Source organism: Mesoplodon mirus (assembly GCF_964341445.2).
Source record: "Mesoplodon mirus genome assembly, chromosome: 5".
Taxonomy (NCBI): Eukaryota; Metazoa; Chordata; class Mammalia; order Artiodactyla; family Ziphiidae; genus Mesoplodon; species Mesoplodon mirus.
The window spans coordinates 173034021-173059634 of NC_138980.1; the positions used below are offsets into that span (position 1 = coordinate 173034021).

Consider the following 25614-nt stretch of genomic DNA (forward strand, 5'->3'; position numbering starts at 1 on the left):
TGACTTATGGAAAACTTGCCCAATCAGAACATCTTATTTCCTGACCAGTTTGCATAACGCTAGACCCCACTCCAGGTCCCAAACGCTCTGTAGGGTTCATAGTTCCTCTTCTCTGCCATATGCTCCAACCCCTCCAGCTCTGCTCTTGGAATCCATAACTCTCTAGAATCTACAACACCATGCCTTTCTTGGGTTCCAGAATGCATCATCTGTGCCCTGGGGTCCCCTAGGCCTGCCCCCAATCCCAGAGGCCAGGAATCTGCTATTATCCTGTGGTGGTACCAGAGGTTTTCAGGAAACCTGGCCTACTGCCTTCCAGGTGGGTCTCCTAGAGCCCTTTGCAGCTTGCAAATTCAACAGTGTACAGAGCAGACCAAACACTAAGCTCACCCTGAAACCATTGGGTTCTAGGTCCCAACTGCTGACTCTAGAATCTTACCACTGTGCTGCATCCTGGTCCCCTCCCCCTGGTCTGGAGCTGAGCTCACTGCATTCTAGAACCTCCATATTTACCCTTCCATCCTCAAGCTGTGCCCCGCCCCCAGCTTTGGTGAAAGGGAGAGGTCTCTCATGTGTACTGTGCTCTGTCTGATGCACTTAGTTTGTAGTTGGGAGGGGCGGGGCAGAAAGCACCTGATTTAAATATGTTTAGAGATGAAAAAATACATCCATGATTCAGAATCCTAGGTCTGGTCTGACATGAGGGCTTGGTGGGCCTCCGTCCTGGCCTCTCCCCCCTCATCCTCCCTCCCCCTTGACTTCCTTCCCCTGCATAGTACTGTACTTAGAGCAAAAACACTAACATTCACAGGACATGGATTTAACTTGAATTTAAAGTAAATAATGGTGTAACTAATAGGTTCAGGCAACTAAATTAGAATTTAAATGGAATATTTTTAGCCTTCAATTTATCTGTGTTTTTTGTTTAGTAGTTTAATTTCAAGTAAAAAATTTTAAAAATCTTTATTAGTATTAGCATGCTTATAACTTGTCAGAGACAATAGTGTTTTATGACAGAGTGAACCAACTACCCAAGAATAGCGAAATGGATGATCTGCTCAGTAAGAACACAGAATATTCATACACAGTGTGGCAATGCCAAAGAAACAACCTTGGCCAAAGATTCCTTTCCATGGGATTGCACCTTCTAAGTTCTCACCTAAGAATCTTAGATCAGGAGTCACTTGTATGCTGGATGAAAGAAAGCATCTGAAGCCTTTTTGTAGTTATGTTTTATATTTAATTTCCCTTTTTTTTGAATTGTGGATAGTGTCAATTAAGTTTTCATAGGATAAAATAAATAGTTATTTATTCAGCAGTGCTATATACTTCTGAAGAAAATGTAAGGGAATATGTGACATTCTAAAATGATCAGTTTTACATGTAACTTGACTAAGATTTTAGATCTGGTGCTTAGTTTGTTTCTTGGAAAGAAAAATGTCTCAGGTTACACTAATCAAATCTAAGTGATCCAAAGTCAGAGAGTCAAGAAAACAACTCAAGGTTATGATCTGGGTATGGTAGATGATTTTGGCAAAAAATGTTCTATAGATTAGGTATTGAATAAATTATTATTTCATGACCTAAATTTTTGCCTGTGTTGCTTTATACAAGAATCTTCTTATATGCTCACAGAATAATTTATACAAGAGATATGGGTTTTTATTTTCTAAGACTCTTGCTGTTAGAGTGGTCAGATTCCCCAGAGAAGGTTCTTCCTTATTCTAGAGGGTATATACCTTGCTGCCTGTATTCTGGGAACTCAGTAGGAGAAGGAAGGTAATAGGTCTCCACATTCAATAGGTAAGCTTTCTTTTACCTGTTTTCAGTGAGGTTCCTATACTCTTAACAGGCTGTTGTCCTCCACTGCAAACCCTGTCTGTTTTGCCTTCTAAAGAAAATCAACTTTCCATCTTTCATTAAGGAAACATGTCGGGGGTCTGGACTTTCAATCTTCTTGTATTAGTCCATCATCTTCCCCCACTTCCAGAAGGACCTTCGTCACCTCTTCTTGAGTGTTTTGGGAGTTACATGGTATAAATCAGTTTACGTCTCAGCTCTCCCCAAATGGTCAGTTTAGGGTTCAGCTTTCTTGAGTCTGTTTTCAGTGTTATTGACACTGTCTTCACCTTCACTATCTTTGTCCGTCAGAGTTCATACCTTTAAAAAAGTCCCTTCGTTGCACTTTTCATGGAATTTGGGAAGGCAGCTGAGCTAAGTGATGGTTTTCAGTCAACCATCTTTACTTGGAAGTGCTGCTATCTCTTTTTATGTTTCACTTTGTTGATGATCATGACCCCCACTATATGTTATTACTACAAGTGGCATGCTAGTATACTGTGAGACACATACATGGAATAAGAAGAAATGTAGCCTATCTCAGTTCAACATGATCATATCCTTAGATTTGACCTAGATTACTTTAAAGGGGTTAGCGTGCTCTTCTATTAAATTTTAAGTACTTATTTTCTAAAGAACGTACTAATTTAAATCTCTGGGTGAAACACAAAATCGACTAATTTCCATGTACTGTTGTTGATGTAGGGAGGATGGGCACTTTTGCAGAACTGCCATCTGGGACTCGATTTCATGGATGAGCTAATGGACATAATTATAGAAACCGAGATTGTACATGATGCTTTCCGCCTGTGGATGACGACCGAGGCTCATAAGCAGTTTCCCATTACCCTCCTTCAGATGTCCATTAAATTTACCAATGAGCCCCCCCAGGGACTCCGGGCAGGACTGAAAAGAACATATGGTGGTGAGTCGAGGAATACTTCTAAGTTTACAAGAGTTCTTGTGCTTAAATTGTTTTCTTAAAGAAATTATGAGAAATGAATTAGCTAGGATTAGTTATAGGAAGTGGTGCTATGACTTAACATGATGGTGAGGGGATAGCCCCCTCTGTCCTGCTCCATGTGGAATATCCTCTGGCCGTGTGAGGGCATCAGAGCTCAGGTTTCCACCTTATATTTTTGCTATTTCCCCACTATTGCTCTACTTTGACCTATGCTATACTCTGCTAGACACTTGCCTTTCTATGTTAACATCTAAAATGGATAATGTCATTTATGGTCTTCGTGCTCCATACCTAACGTAGGGCAGTAGCCTCTTGCAAGAGGAGAGGCTGAGCCACAATTATGGTCTCTACTTTCATTGCATGAAGTTGTGTGTCAGGATGTCAGAATGTGAGCTAAGTTAGAAATCTGACAACGGCCACCAAACCAGACTAAAATGCCCCTCCTGTCACAACTGGAGCTGAGATTACTCTCTGTTCATGTGCGCCTTCTGTGTCACAGAAGCTGTGTCACAGCTTCCTGTCTGAGGCTCATGGTCACAGAAAGAGTACGGACTTGGAGTTAGAAATCCCGGCTCTGATATGGCCTGAACAAATGCTTTGTTCTCTTGGGTGCTAATCACTCAAACGACCTGAGTTTCAGTTTTCTTGTGCCTAAAATAATGATAATAAAAACTATCCAGGACAATTGGAGTAAATTTAGTTTAAAAAAGTGTATTTAATAATAATCATCATCATAATAATTATTACATAACAATCTGAAAAATCTACAATTTTTTTGGAGTTGTCAACAAGTCTCAAATTTTTGCCAGTAAAATAGATGTGGAAGGATGATGTCAGTAAAAAAAGATTTCAAGTGAAAACATTTATAATTATATATGCAATTTAATATGTACATATATAGTAATCATAATTATTTTGGGGGAGCATACTCAGGTTGCAATGGGCTTCCTTTTTATTTTATTATTATATTTTATTATTCTTTTTAATTGAGATATAGTTGCTGTACAATATTATATGTTACAGGTGTGTAATAGAGTGATTCACAATTTTTAAAGACTCTACTCTATTTGTAGTTATTATCAAATATTGCCTATATTCCCCATGTTGTACAATATATCCTTGCAACTTATTTTATATCTAATAGTTTGTACTTTTCAGTAGCAATGGGCTTCTATATACACGATTTTAATTAATATTAAATTGTTAAAAGAGTATATAGAAGCCATTGCAACCTGTGTACATGCCCCTAGTAGTAGTATTAGTATTAGTAATAGGTATTATTATTAGTAGTAGTAGTAGTTGTCGTAATAGCAGCAATATTTATTTTACTGCCACTATTCTTCCATCTCTGTTTTATCCCTGCATTATCTTGTTAGGTTGGCCAAGAACTTGATCCATGTTAGCAAGCCCCCAACTGCCTCAAATCTCTGTGCATATTTTTCAGAGAGGAATGCCCTCTGGGTACCCAAAAGTTAAATTATAATTGTCATATGAATATGGTAAGAGTAATTCAAGATAAGTGAAGTTTAATATCAGAAATTTACAAAAATAATTAATAGCTTATAAAAGTAGTAGAAAGTAAAGATGTTTGAGAGATGATATAGTTTTTCACCTAACTGACCACAGCAGGTGTGAGTCAAGACCTGCTGGATGTGAGCGCCGTAGCCCAGTGGAAACCCATGTTGTATGCCGTGGCTTTCCTGCACTCCATGGTCCAGGAGAGGCGCAAGTTCGGCCCCCTGGGGTGGAACATACCTTACGAATTTAACCAAGCTGACTTTAATGCCACGGTGCAGTTCATCCAAAACCACTTAGACGACATGGATCTCAAAAAGGTACTGTGCACACGCTGCTTCGTGCCCCTGGTGATCGTGGACTTGGGTCCTTAAGCTAACGTGACCGCCCAGCCTTGGCATAAATCCTGTAAGAGTGATGATTTTCTGTGCTGGCAAAGTCATTCTCTTTAAGTCATAGCAGCTTGGGTCACACTAGCCCCTTGATTTTAGGGAAAAAAAGGAACAAATTTTGATTATGTTTTTACTTCTCAAGGACAAGTTGACATTACAAGTAAGACAACCTAACGGGGTCTATTGGAGGGAGGGGGGAATGGGTGAAGAAGTGTGTTTTCTAAAATCCTAAAACATGAAACATTTAGAGTCTAGATTACTTTTGGAGTGTGTGCTTTTTAAAGAACAGCCTCTCTATTCTCAAAAGATAAACAATTCTTTTTCTATTGAAATCAAAGTATAGAAACATATAAATGCACCAAGAGAATCTATTTCAAGTCATGATCACGAGCTTTGAGTTACCCCTCATGTCTGCCTATTTAACTTTCTGCACTTTTCACATTACTGGGGAGTGAATAAATGAATGAGTAAATGACACTGATGACAATGATGACATGGGTGTTCCTTGGCAGGGAAAATGGGGTGAGACAGTAGTCAGTCCACAATCATCCTCTACATTTTCCCAGGGCGTCTCCTGGACCACCGTACGCTACATGATAGGAGAGATTCAGTACGGAGGCAGAGTCACTGATGACTATGACAAGAGATTGTTGAACACACTTGCTAAGGTTTGGTTCAGTGAAAATATGTTTGGACCGGATTTTAGCTTTTACCAAGGATATAATATTCCAAAATGCAGCACGGTGGACAACTATCTTCAGTATATTCAGGTTTGTCATCTTCAGAATTTTTTGTATAGAGCAAGTATCTATAGCAAGTTGACTTTTTTGATATTTATTTATACTGTATGTACTTCTTTGAAAATGAATTTTAATGGTGATGCATACTGAACGCGGAAGGTTCCAAGCACCATAGATGCTGTCTTCATATGTTTATATTCACCTAATAATTAAACTGTTTATATTTGTTCTGAGGGTGTGTTTTATGTGAATTCCCTTCTTTCCTCCCCTTTTAATGCCCCAGTGAGGAATATTCTTTGGAGAGGTGATAGACTGGGCAGATTTAGAACCAGGGAACCTACACAAATCCCTGGCGCTCTCTACCCAAAGGCAGCCTCTAGACTCAATCGTTCTGTTTCAATCCACTTGCCTTATCCCGTGACATCTGTTCCTTAATCCTGGCCTGATGGACAGCTTATGAGTATGTTCAGGAACGCACTCTGTAGAAGAGCTTCCTCTAAGACTGGTTTTCTCAGTCTCGGCTCTGTTGACATTCAGGGCTGGATACTTCCTTGAGTGGGGGACTGACCTGTGTAGAACGGTTAGCAGCATCCCTCGCCTCTACCCACTAGATGCCAGTTTCACTCTCTACCCAGTTGTGACAAACTACAGTGTCTCCAGACATTGCCAGATGTGCCTAGTGGGGGCAAAATCATCTCCAACTGAGAAGCCCTGCTCTAAGTAGGAATAGGATTTTGACGGGAGATTTGGGAAAAAATCTGATTTGTCCTTCCAGGTAACTAGATTTTCTGTCTCAATACCTTGAATTCATTAGATCATCATTTAGCGATCTCTTTTGCCTCTAAGATTTATCTCGGGATGAACAAAGTAAAGCACAACAGCCCGCCAAGAGCTAAATTTATCAGTATATTTAGAGGTTCCGTGATATATGTGTGGTGAGTTTATCATATATCACCACCCCTACACTTTTATTAATTCAAATCAACAAATATATTTAACTTAACTGTACTATATGTATCTTTAAATCATTAGCACTGAATAGGAGAATGCTTATGAAGGTATAAATTTAGGTATACCTGCACATTATATTTATTGACATACATCTCATTTCACAATGAATTTGAGGTAGCTCATAAAAAGGCATTACATAAAAAGGAATAAAATAATGGACTAGAAGGGAGGGAAACCATGAATAAAGGTAAGGTTACAATTCACACATAAAATTATACATCAAATTGTAGGTAAATTTTCTTTTTTTCAAGTAGCTGGGGGAGTATTTACCTGCTAGTTTTGCTTCTCATTGTCTCTTGCTGTCTGTTTTTCTCTGTAACTTTGTTGCTTTTTCAATATTTCTCGTTTTTCTTAGTCTTTGTCCTTCTCCTTGGGAAAGTACATTTCCCACCTCTAGTCTTATTGGGCCATAAACTGTCATTTTTAGTAACAATTAGTTGTACACCATTTATTTAAACAATTGGTCTGAATTAGATGAGACCTTCAAAAAACAAAATACCAATCAATAGTTCCCTTTCCATCTTACAAATATATTGTAAAACAAGATAGTGTCTTTTTGATTGAATTTGCTTGAAGTGCAGATATTAAAGAACCATGAGCCTATTATGTTCATTGTTTTTCAAGACAACATTTGATTCTTTCCTGGAGAAATTGTTGAGGTTGCAGCCTGCCATGAATAAGACATATCATGTAAATGCTTATCCTAATAAAAACATGTTTATTTGCTAAGACAGTGTAATTTAACTGGTACTTGTGTCAGCAGTCTGTGCTTACAGTCTGTGTTGTTCAGAGCTTGCCCACCTACGACAGCCCTGAGGTGTTCTGGCTGCACCCCAATGCCGACATCACCTACCAGAGCAAGCTGGCCAAGGACGTGCTGGACACCATTCTGGGCATCCAGCCCAAGGATAGCTCTGGTGGAGGGGATGAGACTCGGGAGGAGGTGGTGGCCCGGCTGGCTGATGACATGCTAGAGAAGCTGCCCCCAGACTATGGTCCATTTGAAGTGAGTTGATGGCATCCTGATAAAACTGTCAGCTGTGGATGTGTCTGGTTGGTTGGGGGAGTGAGGATGAAGGGAGGAGGGCAAAAATAATTTTTCCGAAATTAAAAAAAATCATTTAAAAAACTTACTTCTTGAAGAACCAGAAAAATAAGTGTTTGAATTTATAAATGTAATCATCTCAAAAGAGAAATAATAAAGAAACCTGATGAGAACATTAATCTTCATAATTAAATTACAAGTGTGGACCAATGGGTTAGGATTGCTTTTCTAAAACGTTCCCTGGAGGCACTTCACATTGTCATTTGTTCAGAGGGAAAAAAATGTATTCTTAGAGTAAAGCATTGATTATTTAGAAAAATGTTTGTAATTCAGGCCTTCTTAATTTTAGGGAGTCTATAGTTATATCATTAACTCTGGTGCTTCTTCATCTCATGGGTTTGGAAAATTGATGTGTCTTTTTAATACACAAGTAACTTCTAAGCAAAATTGATGATTGTGAAAGTTATTTTTTTTGACATTTTAGTAAATATTGTGAAAAGGTTTACCCTGATAACATGTTTAAGTCTTTGAGAAAAGCAAAAGTAAGTGGCTTACTTTCCATGCAGTTTTTGTTTTTTTGTTGTTGTTGTTGTTTGGCTGTACCCCACGGCATGTGGGATCTTAGTTCCCCAGCCAGGGATTGAACCCATGCCCTCTGCAGTGGAAGCGCTGAGCCTTAACCACTGGACCACCAGGGAAGTCCCATCCATGTAGTCTTAAGAGATGACCTGGACTAACCTTGTGACATTTTTGTCACAAGACCACCGTGTTTCTTTATATATTGTCCTTTCCACCTGGTTTTCAGAAGGAAGTCTGCAGCATTTTGTTACTTGAGCATCCTATTATTTTCCATCAAGCAGGCCATTTTGGATGCTAGTACTACAGTCTGAACTCAAGGAACTGTCACCAAGGGACTCATTTCCCTTGGAAGAATCTCTGATCACTTGCTCAGAGAAAATCAATACTGCTATCAGCTTTCGTAAGCACCTTTCATTATAGTATCAGGAAAGCGGTCATTCATGTCTAACAGTGGTTGAAATATTTATAAAGCAATAAAAATGCCTTAAAAATATAATAATAATTACATAAATAAACATGGCAAGTATGGGGTTTAGAAGAGACACCTTCCTTTTGCTAAATTTGCTTAGGATAAAGCAACTCAACGTGGCATGATATCTGATCTACAAAAGACTGAATAAATACTTGTAAGATAGAAATGAATGGGTGGGTGGATGGATAGATGCTTTGATGGAAAAAAACAGAAAGCTTTTAAAACAGAAGTCTACTTTTTTGAGGCAGCCTTAAGAATTGTTGTGTATGTGTACACATCTGCTTGTGTGTGTCCATGTGTGTATTCGCAAGTCTTGGAGTGGCAGTAGTGAATATTTCCCAATAAGTGCCGTTGCTGTTTGGAAGGCTACATGTTTGTGGACGTGGATTGTATATTCTTCTGTGAATTTATGGAGGCCTGTCTTCTCCCACATGGGATGAAAAATCAACTGGTCATTTAACAGACGTTTCTTCTTTATTTCTTCTTTGTTTTCTGGCAGTGAAAAAAAATAAAAGCTTACTGTTTATGGAACTGTAAAATTTGGGGCCCTTTCAGAAGCCCTAGGGTACCAGTTACATAACGTTAGTAGCTGTCTACTTTTTCACATGCTGGGTGTCTCCATGGCAGGTAAAGGAGAGGCTGCAAAAGATGGGGCCATTCCAGCCGATGAACATTTTCCTCAGGCAGGAGATAGACAGAATGCAAAGGGTACTCACCCTAGTCCGAAGCACCCTGACGGAGCTAAAACTTGCTATTGATGGCACCATCATCATGAGTGAAAATCTACAAGATGCACTGAATTGCATGTTTGATGCCAGAATTCCTTCTCGGTGGAAAAAAGTACGTTTAACTCAGCTCTTATTCTGCCTTATCACTTTATTGTTGTGAATAGTTGTAATTGGCAAGTGAAAAGCATGTAAGAATAATGTACTTAAGAGTGTTCTTTGGCTTAGGGACTAATCTCCTTAGAGCCCTGTATTTTTGGATTGTGGGTAGGGAAGGAAATAATTTAGCATCTCCCACATCTCAGGTTCTCTGCTAGGCAATTTATATGCACTGTTTCATTTAAATCTTGCAATTTATTACCCTTAGTTTACAGATGAGGAACTTGAGGTTGGGGGGTGTTAAATCTTTTCCCAGATCACACACCTTAGAAGTCTAAGAATCAGAATGTAAACCCAAGCTCATGGATTTCAAAGCTCATGATGTTAGTCTTATAGAAGGGAATGTTCCTAGACACAAGCAGATATCAAAAGTCACACCAAAGAGACACATTTTTCCTTGCTTTGTCTGTAGATATGTGAGTATGTATCTCTCAAAATAACAAGATAATAATTTAACAGTATGCTTATTGATTATGTATTGTTAATTGTGCTAAATGACAGCTGTGGGTTTTTTAAATTTTATTGAAGTATCGTTGGTTTGCAATGTTGTGTTAATTTCTGCTGCACAGCAAAGTGACTCAGTTATACATATATATTCTGTTTCATATTCTTTTCCATTATGGTTTATCACAATCTATTGAATATAGTTCCCTGTGCTCTACAGTAGGACCTTGTTGTTTATCCATTCTATATGTGATAATTTGCATCTGCTAACCCCAACCTCCCACTCCTTCCCCTCCAGCCCCTCTCCCTTGGCAGCTGCATGTCTGTTCTCTACGTCTGTGAATCTGTTTCTGTTCATAGGTATGTTTGTTTGTGTTGTATTTTAGATTCAACATATAAGTGATATATGGTATTTGTCTTTCTCTTTCTGACTTACTTGGCTTCATATGATCATCTCTAGGTCCATCCATGTTACTGCAAATGGCATTATTTCATTCTTTTTAATGGCTGAGTAATATTCCATTATATATATGCACCAAGATGTGGGTTTTTTTTAAAAAAATTCTTTTCCATTATGGTTTATTACAGGATATTGAATATAGTTCCCTGTGCTATACAGTAGGACCTGTTGTTTATCCATTCTACATATAATAGTTTGTATGGTAGATGTGGTTTTAAGAATTTTTTTTTTCTACTTGGAAGAGTAAAATGAGTACCTGAGTGTCTCTGTAGAGGCGTTTGCTGATCATGGCTCTGAAGATGCTGAGGGTCCAGGGGAACGACTTGGGAGGCAGGAGGGTAGGGTTATCCAGGGAGGGCAACTTATAGAGCCGATATTGGGTCCTGGGGTGACTGGAACCTTCTGCAGGTAAATGGGATGGTGAGACAGGATGGGGTTAGAACTGCAGGTAAATGGGATAGTGAGACAGGATGGGGTTAGAACTGAGAGTCTCTCAGAAGAGATTCACTTAGTGAGGAGCCTCTGATATCTCACCCAGGGCTTTGGCAGATTCCAAGGCAGTGGGTCCCAAAGGCAGTATATGGTAACTGGGGAGTGTTCTTCTACTGTCTTCTCCATCTTATTTGGTGAACCACCATCCATCCCTCTAGTCACGCAGCCTAGAAACTCAGAATCAGCTTTGACCAGACTCCTTTCTCTCCTCACCTTCAAAAGATTCATTGCCAAGGCCAGAGCGTTTTCTGTATGAGTTCACTCTTCTCATTTCCAGTGAGAGAGAAAGAACCTCCGTGGTCACTGGCCCTTGCAGGCTCATTTTCCACTAAACAGCTCGCCCAGCTTTGTCAGCACCTGCAGGCTCTGGAACAGGGATCCTTGCCTGGAGACATCCCCTCGTTAATGGGTCCCTGTGCCCTCAGATCAAATGTCATACACACACACGTCTTTCAGTTAACACATCTGTAAAGATGTGATAGAGTGAGTTACCTCATTTTTAACTTAAAATCATTTTATACAGGTTTTTATTCTACTTATTATCAGTCTTTGGGAATCTCACTGTCTCTTGAAAAATAGTCATATCAATTCTTAAGCTATTTGAAATTCAAGTAGTTTATCTATCCAGGTTGATCACTACATTTATTCGCACATAAAATATTGCAGTTACAGTAAAATGTTATAAACTATGATTTGGAGATACCTTCCAGTGTGGCTGCTGATAACGTTAATGACACTCCCATGCCAACTGTAGTAATAGGAGTTCCACACATGAATTCAGGCAGAACGTTACAGGCAGTGAATGCAGTTAATTTGTTTGTGGTAAAGAGACCTGTGTTTCCATGTCTACCCCTTCATCAGAGGAAATAACAGTACAGTCTAAGGGACAAAGACTTCAGAGAATAACTGTTGTTTGCCTCATAAAAAAATAAGTGGAGAAAGGCTTCTATGATTTATCATTCACAAAATATATTCTAAAGTGCTGATGAGGCCATGAGCACATTTATATAAATAGAAATCTTATTTTATAATGTATCTACTGAAAATGTAGCCTAAGGAAAAATAGTTGAAACCTGTTAAATTTAATTCAATTAATTGTTTTAATTGCTTTATGGCAGAATTGGTCATGACTCTATTTGTATGTGGAAGGAGATTCTACTGAAAACAGATGTCTTGAACAGTGTGCTGAACTGGGTTGATCTGAAACCCACGTGATGACTAGCTGATTCTATCATATATCATTAGGGAGGAAGAATAATTTGAAAACTTAAATGTCAACCCAAGGAAAATTTATGTCTTAGGGACTTCTAAATTCTAAGAGTGAAATTGTTATTTCACCACTGTTTTCTTCTGTGAACGTAGCTAGTTACACAGCAGAATTAAACCTGTATCAATTCATGGTTTAATGTATGCATTTCAGGAATCTTGGGTTTCAAGTACGTTGGGTTTCTGGTTTACTGAGCTTATTGAAAGAAACTGCCAGTTTACCTCTTGGATTTTCAATGACCGGCCCCACTGCTTCTGGATGACAGGCTTTTTTAACCCCCAAGGATTTTTAACTGCAATGCGACAGGTAATAGCTCTGATTTTCACTTGTTGTGTTATTATAATTTTCCTCTACCAGGGTTTCTTCTTTCATAATAGTTCTTTGTTTGTTTGTTTGTTTGTTTGTTTGTTTGTTTTTGTGGTACACGGCCCTCTCACTGTTGTGGCCTCTCCCGTTGTGGAGCACAGGTTCTGGATGCACAGGTTCAGCGGCCATGGCTCACGGGCTCAGCTGCTCCACGGCATGTGGGATCTTCCCGGACCGGGGCACGAACCCGTGTCCCCTGCATCGGCAGGCGGACTCTCAACCACTGCGCCACCAGGGAATCCCCTCGTTATAGTTTTAAAGAGTCGAAAAAGACAGAGAATGATTGTCTCTTTTTGACACCAGCAGTTACTTTGTCCTGAACATAAATCCCGCTTGTTCTCAGTCTGCTAGCTGGGATTTCAAAATATTTGTTATTGTTATATTTGATTTGATTTGATATTTCTTTTAAAGTACAAGGGGTTAAATTAGGACATGGGTATTGCTTATAAGAGAATCTTTTAAAACTCTTTAAATACTATCCTACCTTCTTTGAATCTGGATAATTTGGGGCTACACTGTCATCACGATAAATGCTCTTTATATTAAGACAAACCTCTAGTTGCTGATTTCATTCATCCTTTGCCTTTGCTCTTGCCCTGAGTAGGAAATGACTCGGGCCAACGAAGGCTGGGCTCTGGACAATATGGTGCTCTGCAACGAAGTCACCAAGTGGATGAAGGATGACATTTCTGCCCCTCCCACAGAGGGTGTCTACGTCTACGGCTTGTATCTTGAAGGCGCTGGCTGGGACAAGAGGACCATGAAACTCATCGAGTCCAAACCGAAAGTGCTCTTCGAGTTAATGCCTGTCATAAGAATTTACGCCGAAAACAACAGTAAGTTGTCTTGCCCATTGAGGGACGGTTGGTATTATCAGGTTGGATGATGTTATAAACACAGGATATCGTTATTTTTGTTATCATGTGATAAGGATTATACTATGTTATCAAGTGGCTTCACATTCATACCTGTGTTTAGTGAGTACTGACTGACTGCTGGACTCTTTCTTGAATGCTCCTGGGAGGCAATGGTTCTAGATAGTTCTTGCCTATCTAATAATGCAGATAAAATAGCATTCGCTAATGAGATAAGAAACAGGTGTTTGGAATAGTAAATAAGTGGTGAGAAAGGAGGGTGAGATAACAGTGGGAGGAAATAGTTAGGGGCTGGATCTTAGGGGCAGTTGGGCCTGGATGGGCTGGGAAGGATAGATGGAGCTTGGATGATGAGGAAGGAAGTAGTGGAAAGAAGGCCTTCCAGGTAGGAGTGCACAGGGCTACGGGAGGTGGTGTCTCCACCAGCTTGGAGATTTAAGCCAGGTTGTGAAATCCAGTTTGAATTCAGGGACATTCAGCTTAATCCAGTAGCTAATGGTAAAACGCTGGGTTCACATATCAGCCTATGAATGTGATAACACTTCTATGAAACACACATGTCAAAGAAGAATACTTTGACAAAGTTATCAAAGCTCTGTTTGACAAGGCTAAAAACACCCAAACTATTTTCCATTGTTGGCTTGATGTTTTCTAGAGGTTTTTGTTGTTGCATTTCACTCAGCTAACATCTCCTCAGCAGTAACCACCATTCACCATATGAGGAGATACCCTGTTCTTTTTATTTTTTTAAAAATTTATTTATTTTCCTTTTTAAATAAAAATTGCATATATTTAAGGTGTGTAACATGATGATCTGATATACATATACATAGTGAGATGATCACCATAAGCCATAAACTCAAGAGGTAGCCAGGATAGTGGATCCCAAGGAAGTGCTAATTTTACAACAGAAGCACAAAAGATTTTTCTTTAAACAAGCAAGGGAGAAAACAATCTCTCTTTAAAAGAGAGCTTTTAGTACCTCCATCCCTTAGATAAGTACCACATTTGTAAATATATGTCAAGGGAAGAGAGTGTACAAACTTTGAGTATTTTTTAGGCAAATATTGATGTTTGCTGCATGACTAATTATATCAGCCACAAGCTTACCTGCCAGAGACAAAGATAATTATGAATCAGATCACACCCACAAGGGACTCACAGTCTGGTGAGGGAGCCTGATAAGTAAATAAATAATTTAAGTAGAATTTGACACATGTTATGATAGAGTTGCTGTCAGGATGGTCAGGGAATCTAGAAGTAGAACATAACTAGGCCTGGCAGGTTGGTGGAGACTGCTTCTGAGATGAGTTTTGGAGGGTAAGGGTGAGCATGAGAGGGCATTAGAGTTAGACTTTTCTTGGCAGAGGGAAAGAGCTTTGGCTCACTGGGTCATCCATTTAATATTTATCTGGTGTTGACCATCTGACACACACTACCCTATTGTTGGGGATGCAACAATGAGAAAAGGCCAAGCAGAATCCCCATTTGCAAGGAACTCAGTCTCAATGAGGGAAGGTAACTGAAAAAAGAAGGAAATATAGTCAATCCTTGTTATGCAAGGATTCTGTACGATTTTGCCTACACTCTAAAATTTATTTGTGACCCCGATGTCAATGCTTGTGGCACTTTCACAGTCTTTCATGGACATGTACAAAGCAGTGAAACATTTGAGTCTCCTGACATGAGTGTTCCTAGTTGAGGTTGAACAAACCCGTGCTCTGCTTCTTGTTTCAGCTCAGACTGTAAACAAGTGTCCTTTCCATGGTCTATTTTGTGCTATGTTTTTCACATTTTTCTACTTTTCATTGTTGAAAATGGCCCCAGTGTGTAGTGCTGAAGTGTTGTCTAGTGTCCCTGAGCGCAAGAAGGCGGTGATGTGCCTTATGGAGGAAACATGTGTGTTAGACATGCTCTGATCAGGCATGAGTCATAGTGCTGTTGACCTTGAGTTCATTGTGAATGAATCAACAGTGTATATTAATAAGGTAACTTTAAACAGAAACACACATAAAACAAGGTTACGTATTGATGGGCTGATGGAAATGCTGTGACCAGAGGCTTGCAGGAACCTGACCCTGTATTTCCCCAAGCGGCCATCGGTAATTCAGACTCTGTGAGATTTTAGATACGTAAGTCTCAGGAATATTGAGGATCAAGTGTAAATGAACATACCAATTTCAGATAGTTCTTGTTTCTGTAAAGAACACATACACACGGTATGTCCGGGAGTGAGAGAATTCAGGGGTTCAGGGAAGGCTTTGCTGAGGAGAGAACATTGAACATGGACTAGTATCCATGGAGCAAAGGCAAGAGTGCAGAGGCAAGAGGTAGCAACGCATGTGCTGTGTTTGAGGAACAGAAAGACGGTGTGTGAAGGAAGGGGAGCCCATGAAGAGAGCTGAGCATCAGAAGAGAGACGTAAGGGTGCTCAGCATCCCTCTTGGTACAGGGTGTCGCTCATTATGCTCTAGCTGCATCTGAAATTATCCATGTGTCTGCCTGGGCTTCGGCAAACACACTGCCTGTGGCTTCATGTTCATTAATCCTTACGGTCGTGTGAAGTCCCAGGACAGTGATTATTTTATAGAAATAATAATCAAATGGGTTTTTAGCCAAAAGTAATGTTTTAGAAATTTTGTTGCATCTAGTCAACATTGTTGGAAAAATGTTTCCCTTATGAAGTGAAAGAAAAATCTTTCTCACATTCAGTTGTGTTACTTTATTTCTTGTGACTAAGTTGTAAAAATCCATTGCCACATGACATTGAACATCTCAGCAGCATAGTAATAAAGCAATAAATTTATAATACAGGCAATCCTTTATGATTTAAGAATACGTTGGTATGGAAGAACTGTACTCACGCTGCTGGGCTTTAGTCAGCGGTGATGCTCGTTACCTGTAGGGTTAGGGAGGAAATAAAAATAAGCAAAGGAAAAAGTGACTCACTAATTTCAACGTACTAAGAAAAAAGTAAAGGAAAACTATAATTCTTTATTCTTTTTTTTGGCTTCAGTAGAAGTTGGTGGAAACTTTTTGCCAAAGAGCTTTGTGGTTGAAGAGGTGTTTTGTTCGTGATAGAAGACTAACATTCCATTGCTCTTTTCATACTGTAAATCTAATTTTCATTCAACTTTGATGACTAAATAGGACTCTAATTGAGCTAAAGAGGTTTAACATCATTAATGGCTAGAGGACGCTCCAAAAGTGTAGTGCTTTAAAATTAAAATTCTTGTAATGGATTGTTTTTTTATGTTAATAGGAAGGGCAATTTCAGTTCAAATAATTCACCATTGAATTTTACATATAAGACTGGTTTATTTGTTTTTTAAAAGGAATTCTAGGTATTTGTTTCAAAGCTAAAAATTGAGTTTATCAATATATCAAAATTGATATATTGATATATTGAGCTATATCCCCAAATGTTTATTTTATTTATATTTCTTGTCACGGGAGAGTCACCCAAATAGTACAAAATACTCCAAGAGAGTAAAGCCACCCGTACCCACTGTAGATCCTCTGTTCTCAAAGGAAGTTGAAAAGAGGCAGCTATAGAGAGAGAGTGATGCTTCTAATAGGTTCGGTGCTGAAGCGCATGTGATGGGAAAGCAGTGGTTAGAATTTTGGGGGAACAAAGCAAGACTTACATGTACCTCTGGTCACTAAGCTGTGAAGAATCTCAGGGTCCCTGCAGCTAATGAGACTATTTCCTGCTAGAGGAAAAGTGTTTCTAAGAATGCCCTAGGACCCACCCTGATCCAACACTGTGCAGTCGTGGGCCAGGGGTGGGAATAGCCCCGCGCAGCGACCCAGAGCTGGAGACCTCCTAACTCCTGAGCGCAGCGTTTAAGCCACTTTCAGTTTGTAAACCTGAACCCTGTTAAAGTCATGGGGAACCTGAGGCTGGGGAATTTGTTTTAGTGAAAAGGTAAGTGTATATGTGCATGTGCATATGTGTGTTTGTGTGTGTGTGTGTGTATGTACAGGGAGAGAGGGGAGAAATCTAACACATCTTGGGCATCTACTGCATTGCAAGCATTATACAATGCCAGACATTCACATATATTAACTTATTTAGTCTTTACAACAACTCTGTAAGATGTATCATGACGATTTTGCAGATGGGGAAATGAAGGTTTAGAGATATTAGGTAATTTGCCTATGATTCCTGGCTACCAAAGCTGCTATCAGAATCACGTTTGTCTGTTGTGGGATGAATGCAAATCTCTGGGAATTCTTGTGGTAGTGTTCTACCCAAGACTCTGCATTTAGGGATGAAGCTGGAAAATAAAGGCTAAATTGGAAATGAGGATGGTTTCCTTGCATTTGGAAGTCATGTATTAATATTTCTCAGGTACCTGGTGACGTAGACACAGTAAAGGCCTCTGCCCTATGCAGATGAGAGCTGTCACCCCCTGTGGCCTCCTCTCCCCATGCTGATGGTTAAGGTGGTCACCTCCCTGCCCCATAGGGGGGCACATGTCCTCAAGTAAAAGGCAGTGAGCCAGAAGCCTGGATATTTGGGGTGCTTTCATGGCTTTATCACCTTAGCAGTAAGTCTTGTAGCTTTGGAGGAGTCTCAGCTGTGCCACAAGTTGAAGTCAGGTATCTAGTTATCTCTGGTCCACATGTACATATTTCTGCAAAGATATGGAGACACATACGCATAGTACGTTATCCTATTGCTGAGATTAAGAGCTTAGGCTCTGGATCCATTCTGGCCAGGTTTGACTCATCACCTACAGCTCTGCAACCTTGGATAAGTAACTCACCTCCTTATGTTCTTCCAGTTTTCTCATCTGTAAAATGGACTCAATCATGGTACCCATCTCATTGGGCTGTTGAGAGAATTAAACTGACGATGTCCAGCACATAATTAGCATACAATAGATAACAATAAAAAATTTATTATTATTAATATGATAACTCTCATGCTTGTTGAAGGATTAAAAGAAATAACACATGAAAGAGTGCACTGTTTAATAACCTAAATGTTATTAGCAAAAGAGGGACTAAATAAAGGAATGACATAAGGAATCTCTATGTAACTTGGTTATTTTGGATATTAGAAGGAATATATGATGTAATGATATACTTACATTTGGATGAAAAATGTAGGCTAGAGAGGGAAGTTATAGAGCTAGAAAATGAAATTTCCTCAAGGCGTTTTATTAAAACCTTTAGCATACTAAAGCACATAGCTCGCCAGTTTAGATTCTCTCTTCTCCTCCTTCTGGAGCCCCAAGGCTTTAAACATATTTAGCTAATTTGTTCTACCTACTTAGCATGTTTATTTTTGTCTTCAAAGTTATTTGTCTAACCAGAGGTAATGGTTTCAAATCATCTCTTTATGTGCTGTTTAGCATCTGTCAGCACTTTTACCATGAAATTATATTTTCAGTGATTTCTAATCCTGCTGCAGAAGGTTGCTGCATGCTGTGACTTGGTGTGGGCTCCTTCCCTTCTGAAGCAATTAAAAATAAATAAAATTGGATAAATATTTCAGAGAATTGCTTTTTTTTTTTTTTACTGCTTCTTGAAAAGAATGCTATTTTTTCCAATTCTATTTTTCTTTTGGGACGGAAACCCAAGTAATCGAATACTTCCAAGGTGCAATTATTATAATTATCACTTGATTCAGATGTAAAACTCCAAGGGCTTATGTCAAGATTTATAAAATGATTGTTGGTCAAGTGTGCATCAAGAAGAACGATTAGTTAAATATTTGTTATATGTTCAGATTTTAGGATTAAAGGGTTTAAATATATCAGTGTTGTTAGCATTAACTGCACTCCTCAAATTCACTGTCATTCATTTATTTAATCAGATTTTTTTGTGTTTGCCTAATTATTGTCACTAATGACATTCTTATGGTAATTAAAAAATAGCAACTAGACTTAAAATTAGGTGTTACATTAATTTAGATGGTTTCTAATAATTAATTTCATGGGATTAAGTAAATACATAATTTTAAAGTACTGTAAAATATCTGTGACTTTGTTTTATTTATTTTTAAATGTTTTCAGATCATCCTTATTATATCTTTTATTAAAGTTTTAAAGTATTTTCTATACAGATCTCTTGGTTAATTCCCTGATACTTTATGGTTTTGTCAAAATTAAAAACTGTATCCTATTTTTTATTAAAACTTTTAGTTGGCAATTGCCAGCACAGGTTGATCTTGAATCCAGCAAGATCCTTACTAGTTGGTGAAGATTCTTAATTGTTCTAAAAGTTTGTTGATTTTGTTTTTCTAGGGAGATGTCATATCATTTACAAATTATCATAGTTGATTCTCTGCTCTTCTAATTCTTACCAATTTTATTTATTTTTCTCTCCTTAATGTTCTTGATCAAAATTGTTTCTGAGCCTCAAGAAAATCCATGTAAAATTTCTCTAAGTATATTATATGCTATAAATTTTAATATTATAACCTTTACTAAGTTTAGGAAGTTCCTTTTTATTCCTGGTTTGCTCAGAATTTTTAATTATAAATTGTACTGAACTTTATTAAATGATTTTTTCTACATTGAGATAATCATATCTCCTATCTTAGTTGTGTAATGTGGTGAATTACATGGGTAGATTTTCTGACATTGAACCATCTTTGTTTTTTTTTAAATATTTAAATACTTTATTTTTTAAAAATTAAATTAAATTAATTTATTTATTATACAGCAGGTTCTTATTAATTATACATATTAGTGTATATATGTCATGACTATGTTTTAGAACAGCATTTCTCAACCTTTGTATTATTGACAGTTTTGGTCCAGATAACTCTTGTTGTGAGGGGCTGTCTTGTGCATTATGGGATGTTAGCAGCATTCCTGGCCTCGACCTACTTGTTGCCAGTAGCACCTTCCCAGTTGTAGTAACTAAAAATGTCTCTAGATATTGGCAAATGTCCCCTGGTAAAAATCACACCTGGTTAAGAATTACAGCTTTAGATTATTTTATATGGAAACTTTTGTATAATATTATCATATTCAAATATTTAACTTCTTCCAATAAAATTAATTAAATTTACTGGAGGCATAAAAACACATGGCACAGCAGGTTGAAGGTTTTTTTGGGTCAAAAAATGAGACTTTAATTTCTGATAGTGCCTTACTTTTTTGATGTGTTAGGAAAAGCTAAATTATTGAGTAAGTTAGCTTGGGGAAATAAATTCAATATCATTAATATATTAATATTGCATTTTGAGAGTTACATGTTTGTTACACTAATTCACCAAAGCAAAGTTATCCTCTTAGTTAAGTGTGTTTTCATCTCAATAATTATGTGAGGGTCATTTATAATATTGGCCTTCCAGAGAAGTACACGGATGAGTGCAGACACAACTTTTGTCCTGAAATAATTTATAGTCTGGGAGAGAAGAGGAAATAATATACTGCTTCCCGAGATGGGTGTTACAAGATGTGCAAATAAACTACTATAGATAGAGTGGATTTAACAAGAAGCAGGTGAAGCTTAAACTCTACGGCTGCTCAGTGCAGAGGCTCCTTCCAAAGCTTAATTTTATATTTGCAAATTGTACTTTTTTTTTTCTTAAAAGAAGCCCCTCCCCCCAAACTGTGTAAGTTTGAGGCCCCGCAAGACCTGCATCTGTCCTCAATATGGGGATGCCAAGGCTGGACAGGATGCATAAGAGAAGACCTTTGAAGAAGGGACACACAGATTGTCTTTCATTGCATATGTGATTTTGGAGACTCCATCTGTTCATGTACTCCAAAAAGGTAGATTGAATCTTAGTGAGCTGAACGGTGGGCATAGTTCTCTGTTTCCCTGCCATTTTTATGTCTCTACGCACATGGAGAACTCACACACCTGGTAAGGGTAGGGAACATTCTCTGTCCTGTGATTTCAAATGTGGTTTGGACTATGGCACAGAGGGTTGAAGATGGGATTTTGCAATAATAATAGTGAAATAAGAGTGAGCATTGGTGCTGGATGTCTGATTAAAAGACAAAGGCAAGTCACAAGGGAAATATAGAGAGGGTGTGTGGGCACAAGATTTGGTGGGGAAGTACAGGGGACAGGGTGGAGGAGGGGTGTTGAATTGGCAGGTGGAAAGGAGAGGGAGGAAGCAATGGGTCATGTCACATGGGCAGGGGTTCACGCGGTCATGCGGTCATGTCACATGGGCAGGGGTTCATGTCAAGGACATGTGACAAGGAGTGAGTGGGGTAAATGTGAGGACGTCTGAGTGTCTTGTCACACCCACTGGAAACCTGTGGTAGCCTCTGCTTTCCATCTAGGGATTATCTGACCTCAGGAAGAATTTCCCTCATTCTGCTAAACCCATCTCTCTTTGGAATGACCTTCAGAGCACACAGATTCGACTCTGCACTCTGTTTGGGTTTGGCGCTGCTTAAATTAGAAATTCACCAAGGTTGTTTTTATGATTTTTTTTTGTAGCTATAAGAGACCCTCGGTTGTACTCCTGTCCCATCTACAAGAAGCCAGTCCGAACAGATCTGAACTACATCGCTGCTGTGGACCTCAGGACGGCCCAGGCCCCCGAACACTGGGTGCTCCGTGGGGTCGCCCTTCTCTGTGATGTCAAGTAACATGGGGCATGTCTCTCACCCAATAAATGCAGGATCTAAAGTACCATAACCTTATTCTTCTGTGTGGACAGTGTGTAAATCAGGTTGATCATGGAATGAGAGCTGTATCACTGTTCCCTACTCTAGCTGGATGCTTGATTACATTTAGCCTGTTTCATCGTTCATGACCAATCACTGTGTTTTTCTGAAAACTTATTTGGTGATTTAAAAATAAAATTTACAACTTTCTAATGAAGTGCGGCCCTCAAATCCACAATAATACATTTTCTTCTTCCTTCAACTCCAAGGACTGACTAGGCTAAACAGATGGTATTTCCCTTGAAGGGATTATTCTTCTGTTAATGTGGCGGTTCTAGTGACAGCCCAGTTCTCTAAGGTATCTTGACAAGTGTGTGCTGATTCTGCTTCTGTTGCCTTTTGCGTTTAGGTCAGGTTAGAGATTTGTTTTTTCATGGCTCAAGTAGCCAATTAAATAGACCTTTTTTAAAAAAGGAAGGAAATAGAAGGGTGGGTTAAGAATGTGAATAGATGAATAGACAATTCAGGTAATCCTATAGAATAAACATTTAGAAGAGGGTTCAACCCCACTGATAATTATTAATGAGATCCTAACTGATATTTGTTAGAATTAAAAAATTAAAGCTAAAGTGAATCGTGGTGAGGTCTTTGTAAAAGTGATACACTCACAGACTCCTTGAGCAATGTAAATTTACCCATCCTTTTTGTAAAATGATTAAATAACTAAGCACAGAAAGAATCATAAAAACATTCCGTGCCTTGATCCTTATTTTCTCTCCTGGAAATCTACACCCAGGAAACAATTTAAAAGACTGAAGAAATATATATATATATATAAATGTATTTAATAGCATTAAAAAATACCCTAAAAGTTCAAAAATAAGTCTATCTTAAGGAAATTAGAAGTATTTGGCAATCATGAAAAACAATAGTGAAGATTTCATAACACAGAAATGGTGAGCACATACTGTTAATTGAAAGACATAGTTAATAAAATATCAAGTACACTGTGATTATAACTGTAAAATGTATCTGATGTGGCCAAAAATTAGAAAATAACATGGAAAATAAAAACAGGTATGATCCAATGGTAAAGGTTTCAGTTGACTTGAACAAATGTAATGATTGGAAGAAAAAAGTAGAGAAAGGATAAAAGTCGTAGATAGTGGGTGGGAACTTCACATAAGTTTTTATTAATTAGGAAAATACTACCTAAGGAACTTGTCACATATTTTTATTTTAAATTATGATTAAAAATTATAAAATTGTTTCATCTATAACCTGTTGACTAGGAAATTTGGTCCGTGTTAACTTAGAATTGCAGCTTAGAATTGGGTAACTTCATATCTGTGTAACTTCATGCTTCCGATGATAAAAAGTTTTTTTTGTAGGGAGGAAAGGTTACAAGCAGAAGAGTGTGGGTCCCTCTCACTAGGATTTGCTCTGTGACAAGTATCATTTTATGCTAAGTATGTTGAGAATTAGGCCTGAGTGGTTCATGTGATACCTACCCATCCTGGACAATACTATTTTCATTTGAGTGGCTTCTTTTGGCCTGAATTAATATATCAGTTGATTTGTGTGAATTGCTGTAAAACAATCATTTTATTTTGAAGAATACATAATGGAAATGTAAACTTAATGCATATTAATAAAAAGTTGTTAATGAATGTCTGAATTGTAATTGCTATTTATGAGCAAGGGGGTGAGTGCCATTGAGTAACCAGAAATAAGCTTTCAAAACTGGCTTTTTTAGGGCTTCCCTGGTGGCGCAGTAGTTGAGAGTCCACCTGCCGATGCAGGGAACACAGGTTCGTGGCCCGGTCCGGGAAGATCCCACATGCCGCAGAGTGGCTGGGCCCGTGAGCCATGGCCGCTGAGCCTGCGCGTCCGGAGCCTGTGCTCCGCAACGGGAGAGGCCACAGCAGTGAGAGGCCCGTGTAACGCAAAAAACAAACAAACAAACAAAAAACTGGCTTTTTTAATCAAATAACTTGAAAATGTATAATTCATATAATTTTGTGATATACTCCATTGGTATATATGTATGAGTTTTGGAGACCCAAAGTAGAAAAGAACACCATGAAAACAACTAGAAATTTTTAGGAACTAATTCAGCAAAGGACATCACTAAAGCATGGAGCATGTCAGACCCACAAGTACTGGGGACTCACATCTTGCTGCCTAGAAGGAGGAGGTATGCTTGGTGCCTGATAGAAGAGTGACAGGAAACCGTCCTGGAGTACAGGGCTGAGGAGAGCTGCTTTCTAAATGAAATTGCAAGCCTTTTTCTAACTGCTGCCAACTACAGCATAGTGGCTGATGAAAATCATGTGTTTCTAAGTCACTGGAGCGAGAAGAACTTCTTTGTGTTAAACGCTATTGGCAGTGGAAAAATCTTGTAAATAATTCAATGTTAAGAGGCCTGACGAGACAAACCATGAATGTTATAATTACGTAGCTTGCAGGATTCTCCAGTTTAGACAAAATACACAGCATCAAAGATGTCTGTCAATGATAAATTTGTGTTCAAAGGCGTGGCTTATTAAAAAAATTACTTATGCATCCTGACAACGTAGTTTATAAAATTTTTGCAACACAAAAGTCTTTAGTCATCATAAAAATAGCCAAATATATATACATGAGTAATTTTATCTTAAAGACACAATTTCCCCTCACCTCCAAATCAGCAACACAATTTTTTTCTCCTATGTCAGGCCCTGGTGAGGTACATGATGGCTTTAACATTTAAAAAACTTTACTCTTGCAAGTATTAGGAGTGATTTTAAAAAACTGTATTGTGTAACTGATGACTGTTGATTAGTAGCCCCCATCAACACATCAAAATAATGCCTCTTAAGGGAAAACAAAAGGTATGCTTATATTCACAATATGGTCCTCCAGATTGGGTGAAACCAGTAAACAAACCAGTAGGTTGTGAAAGTATGAGGAAATGTAGTAGTTTCGGCTTGTAATTGCTCTAGTGTTGAGTTCTAGTAATTTTTTTTTTGCTGTATGCGGGCCTCTCACTGTTGTGGCCTCTCCTGTTGCGGAGCGCAGGCTCCGGACGCACAGGCTCAGCGGCCATGGCTCACGGGCCTAGCTGCTCTGCAGCATGTGGGATCTTCCCAGACCGGGGCACGAACCCGTGTCCCCTGCATGGGCAGGCGGACTCTCAACCACTGCACCACCAGGGAAGCCCAAGTTCTAGTAACTTTTTAAGTTTATACGCTCTGGTTAATCGACTGACATTTGCTGTATCCAACATGTGCGTATCAAGTGTCCACATATACCGCCAGTGAAGGATAGGAGAGAATTCAAGGTTAGCTTTAGAATCAGCTATGAGATTTGGCTAAGACACTGTGAATCCACAAACAGGTCCTGACCTGTCTTAAATGGAGCCTCATTCTGTGATGCGCTTTAAACACAGTGAAACTTATCAATGCAAGAGCAGAATGCATTGCTACCCCATCTGCAACCGAGGGGCTTTTCTGGTTCAGCCCTTCAGCCTGGAAAACCATAAAACTGAGCAGCCAGATAGACAGTAATGACAAGTTGAATCCTGAAAATAGTGACTAAGGAACCAGAAGGCTGGAAGGATGTATCCTGAGCAGGGCGGGATGGAGGATAAGAAGGAGAGTCACGTTTCTTTTCTTCAGACACTGTTAGAATTCCATT

The 25614-nt window shown here is 38.7% G+C and overlaps 1 protein-coding gene across 1 annotated transcript in view; it reads left to right on the plus strand.

Moving 5' to 3' along the window:
• Nucleotides 1-23545, plus strand: part of DNAH5 (dynein axonemal heavy chain 5) — a 267797-nt gene extending 244252 nt beyond the window's left edge. The window contains exons 72-79 of the mRNA XM_082621280.1: nucleotides 2545-2764; nucleotides 4430-4638; nucleotides 5277-5480; nucleotides 7252-7467; nucleotides 9185-9397; nucleotides 12258-12410; nucleotides 13075-13306; nucleotides 21767-23545. Coding sequence (XP_082477406.1) covers nucleotides 2545-2764; nucleotides 4430-4638; nucleotides 5277-5480; nucleotides 7252-7467; nucleotides 9185-9397; nucleotides 12258-12410; nucleotides 13075-13306; nucleotides 21767-21918 — 1599 coding nt within the window. The 3' untranslated portion in view covers nucleotides 21919-23545. The remainder of the gene's footprint in view (nucleotides 1-2544; nucleotides 2765-4429; nucleotides 4639-5276; nucleotides 5481-7251; nucleotides 7468-9184; nucleotides 9398-12257; nucleotides 12411-13074; nucleotides 13307-21766) is intronic.
• The last annotated feature ends 2069 nt before the right edge of the window (nucleotides 23546-25614 follow it).